At 38.2% G+C, this 4,169-nt stretch overlaps 1 protein-coding gene across 1 annotated transcript; it reads right to left on the bottom strand.

Moving 5' to 3' along the window:
• Positions 1-268: 268 nt before the first annotated feature.
• Positions 269-2,604, bottom strand: LOC149259154 (uncharacterized). The gene is made up of 4 exons (XM_089453440.1): positions 2,131-2,604; positions 1,857-1,973; positions 1,700-1,757; positions 269-1,614 (listed from the first exon to the last, which is right to left on the bottom strand). The coding sequence occupies exons 1-4, from the start codon at positions 2,602-2,604 to the stop codon at positions 269-271; spliced, it is 1,995 nt and encodes a 664-aa protein (XP_089309566.1).
• Between the last annotated feature and the right edge of the window lie 1,565 nt (positions 2,605-4,169).

Here is a 4,169-nt window from a genome sequence, read left to right as displayed (position 1 = left end):
TCAATTGGGAATTTTTCTTTTACTCAATTGAGAACCGCTCTTTTACACAATATTTTTTAAATTGGAAAGTGCTCTTGCACGCACTGTTTTTAAATTGTTTCAAGTGAATAAGCCAAAACCCTGTACAAATAACACTACGCTGAATAGAATCAATTGAAAACTGCTCTATACAGGTATATTTTTCCACTATCCTTTGTAGCATATTAGATTACCTGGAGGCTTCAGCAGTCTCAGTACTGATGAGATCGGTCATTTGAATGTCCAAAGATTAAGATGAAGAAGAAGATTGGTGAGAAGAAGATCCCTGCAAAGGCAAATGTGTGTCAACAGGAAATGGGAATGGAGGAACGTCTCCTAACATTTGAACAACTTTCCTCATTGAGGGACGAGATGAATGCACCATTTGAACCTCCGAATGACTGTAGGGATCCACAGTCTGATGACTGGAGGGATCCACCATTTGAATCTCCGAAGCACTCGATGAAGAAGATTGGTGAGAAGAAGATGGCTGCAAAGGTGTGTCCACAGGAAATGGGAATGGAGGAGTGGTAATGTCAACGTCTCCTGCTAACATCTGGACAACTTTGCTCATTGAGGGACGACGAGATGCCTTGAACTGTATGCACCAGAGCCCAACTAAACTTAACCTTTTGGCGATGACTTGGTCTTCCTCTGACATGTTCTCTTTTCTTAGATTTTCGAACTCTCCCTTTTCCACTTGTTTAAAAGCCCACTCTGCATAGAAGAATTTACTTGAGTTACTTTCTAGATACTTATAATCGATGTTCTTCCTTCGCCCCACCATCTCCATAAGTAATATACCATAGCTATACACATCAGATTTATCAGTGACAACTCCATACAGCCTTGACCACATCTCTGGAGCAGCGTAGCCTATTGTTCCTCTATTGGCCACAGAGACGTGACTTTCCTCTCTCTCCGATATTTTGGCAAGACCAAAATCTGCAACTCTGGGCAAAAAATTAGCATCAAGGAGAACATTGTGGGGCTTTATATCACAGTGCAGAATGCGATTTCTGCAGTCTTCATGCAGGTATGCAATGCCACGAGCTGTACCAACTGCAATGGAAAACAACTGTTTCCAGTCCAACTCGTCCATGTGGTGTCCATGGATATACTTCTCCAAAGAACCATTAACCATGAATTCATACACCAAAGCTCTTTTGCATCGCTGAGAACAATAACCCAATAGGCGCACCAGGTTAATGTGGCAGGTCGTTCCCACTGTAGCCACTTCTGCAATGAATTGTTGCTCACTCTGTTTCGACTCATCCAAAATCTTCACAGCTATTAGATGTCCATTGGGAAGTTTTCCTCTATAAACAGTCCCGAAACCTCCTTTGCCAAGCTTGTGTTCCAAATTGTTTGTGTAAGTTATAATCTGTCTATAAGAATACCTAGCAGGCGCTTGTGATGAATAATAATTTAAGAAATTCTCAACCGAGGGAGGTCTCGAATCTGCAGGATCCATAAAAGCTCGAATGCTCTGCTGCTGCTCACGGGAACTCCTCTGACAGCAACAACTTCGACGACGAACCATTATGCAACAGACCACTACTATGCTAAACACAGCACATACTGCAATAAATATAGCTGGAAATAAAGTTGAAATGGTCATTAGAACATGAAAAATAAGCATCCATAAAAAATGGATCGGTTTTAAAGACTAGCAATTTACCTGCCATGAACTTTGCAGAGAACATAACATATCCGTATGGAAAACAAAAAAGAAACTGCTGAGTGAGATAATGTAACGTTGATAGTTAACACAACATAACGTAAAGCAGCATAGATATATCTATAGATGGATGTAGCGAAACACAAAAGATTCTCACCATCATTGCAGTCACTGTAGTGGACATCATCATCAGGACAAATGCAGATTGTGTTATAATTCTTCCGGCCACCATAAAAAATAGAAGGGAATTGGGAGTAACATCTTCCCCCACTAGCTTTGCAAGAATCACATAAATCGTCGTGTATAGACCATTTAATTTGGAATCCTCTTTGGTGGAGTTGTTCGAAATCCTTATCCGCGCTAATATTGTAGCTTTTGTTTGTTGGAACGACTATAATATAGTTGCCGCAACTTGGCATTTGGAAGCCTACCTGAGGGTAAAAGAAACAATATCTGTTGCTTGCTGTGCAATCCAACCTCTTGATGAGGGAGCCATTGAAGTGTATGTCGGGTGGTTGTTGTGTACAGTTAAAAATTGTTCCGAGCGTGTCTGCATGAGAAAGATTGAAGAATCTACCTTCTGATAACCAATTGTAAAAGCTAGTGTAATCCTCTTCATATGATCCCAGTGGATTGATATAAGAAGTGGTGATTTGAAGGGTTCCAGTAGAGTAAGAGGATTTTGCGATCTCTCCAACTACTCCGCCTTCCCAGTCAGGGGTGGATAGCGTAAACTGAGGTTCATCAGGACAGTAAGCATCTAGAGGGCCACATGGGCCGAAGGGATATTGAATGATGGAATTTCCACAAGTAAAAGGAGCGCAGTCTTTAAAGGATGGATAATCACGGCCAGCTGCAGAGGCAATAGGGGTAAAGAGGAGCAGCATGAGGAGGGAGTAGCTCATTTTGGCACGCGAAAGCCGAGAGACCTTACAAAAGAAGATAAACAAACAAGTGAATTTGGCAGAGAAATAAATGAATTACAAGAGAATTTAAGAGCAATCAGAGCGGAATCAATGTCAAAATCAACGGGGAAGTACGAAAGAGATGGATAGTATCAACATTGGCCAACGTGGAATAAGGTCGAAAAGAAATTAATAATAGACCGTGGAAGAAGGGTGGTACACTAAATAATAGAATGTGCTTTAAATTGTTTGAATGGAGTGTCAAAGTAGATATAAAAGTTACTAGAAGATTGGTCACGTGCACAATTGAATTTGTTGTCCGTGTTTTATTTTATATATATTTGTGATTTGTCCTTGAAATTTCCATTCTTCTACGCACAAAGATTGGATTGGATGAGTATTGGAAAAGGGGAAGTGAAGTGTATATGGTCACAATCCAAACTGAACCTCCTGGTATACGAAAATTATTTGATTGGTTAGTTATAAAAAGATTTTGATTTAAATAAATCTAATAAAAACATTTATAATTTATAATGTTATATATTATGTTTGTGTTTTTCGCAACAAATACATATTATTATTGTTTATTTTAATTATTTTTTGTTTTAATTTTGGGTAATATAATTAATGGGTAACATTGTGAATTTTTATAATTTAAATTGTATTCTTACACGTATAAATAGATTTAATATTTAAAACTCATTAAAACATTTTTATTGTGAAAATTGTACAATTTAAGGGGAGGCAAGAGTAAGAGGGACTCTAAAGGGTCCTAATTATCCCCGAAGAAAAAATAGTGTTCCAATTTGTTTAGGGTCTGAAAACTTCATCTAACAACCAAGTCAAGTTTTCAACATTATGGGGATGACTTGAACTATTGCTAGCTAGGAAAAGATCAAGACTCTAATGGTACGCAAATGTCTACAAGGCTTTAACACTCATATGGAATTTATGGTCCTAGAATTAAGCACTGAAGTTACACATCTTAGTCTTATCTTGGCGAGGATTCAGAAGTTGACAGGATTGGTGGCTTAGTTGTCAAACACTCCTCGACTGCAATTTTTTAAATTCCACTCTTGGTGGCACATCATTAGTTTGAAGTGGTATCTCCTCATCAATTCTTAATGTTCAATCTAATACAATCATTCGTCTAGCCATCGGCTAGAGTGGGTGGGTCTTTATTTGAACACATTTAAACAGTTCTTGAGCAGTGAATTGAAGTTAATGATGATTTTGACTTCCCACACTTTTGAAGATTTTGGCTCTGCGATGAATTATATATATCAATCATGCTCGTGGCTCAACGTCGAGTTTTATTTAATGGTTTGTCGGGTATCCATAGATAGATATGAAGTTATGTTCATACCCAGAGATTGTGACAAGGGTGGTGAGCTTGATATTGGTTCTTTGTGGATGATATTAAATATGGCGGAACCCTAGAATATTATCATGTAAGTTAAGTCTGGTCCTCGGGAGATTTTATCATGTGTGTAGTTGTAATGTCTTAAGAATATGGAGGAATGAAGACAATTTTTATTTTTTTTAATGGATAGACAACAACAAAA

The sequence above is a fragment of the Pinus tabuliformis genome, chromosome 6 (genome assembly GCF_031772625.1).
Source record: "Pinus tabuliformis cultivar Carrire ecotype Pingquan chromosome 6, CPIR1, whole genome shotgun sequence".
Lineage (NCBI taxonomy): Eukaryota > Viridiplantae > Streptophyta > Pinopsida > Pinales > Pinaceae > Pinus > Pinus tabuliformis.
Note: the sequence above shows the minus strand (reverse complement) of the source record. Positions and strands in the feature narration are given on the sequence as shown.

Bases quoted from the DNA above. Each gene is read 5' to 3' on its own strand.
- LOC149259154 (XM_089453440.1), bottom strand. From the start codon at position 2,604: ATGAGCTACTCCCTCCTCATGCTGCTCCTCTTTACCCCTATTGCCTCT. The intron at 1,758-1,856 runs GTGAGAATCTTT...TATCTCACTCAG, and splicing joins CTACAGTGACTGCAATGATG to CAGTTTCTTTTTTGTTTTCC. The intron at 1,615-1,699 runs GTAAATTGCTAG...CTTTATTTCCAG, and splicing joins CTCTGCAAAGTTCATGGCAG to CTATATTTATTGCAGTATGT.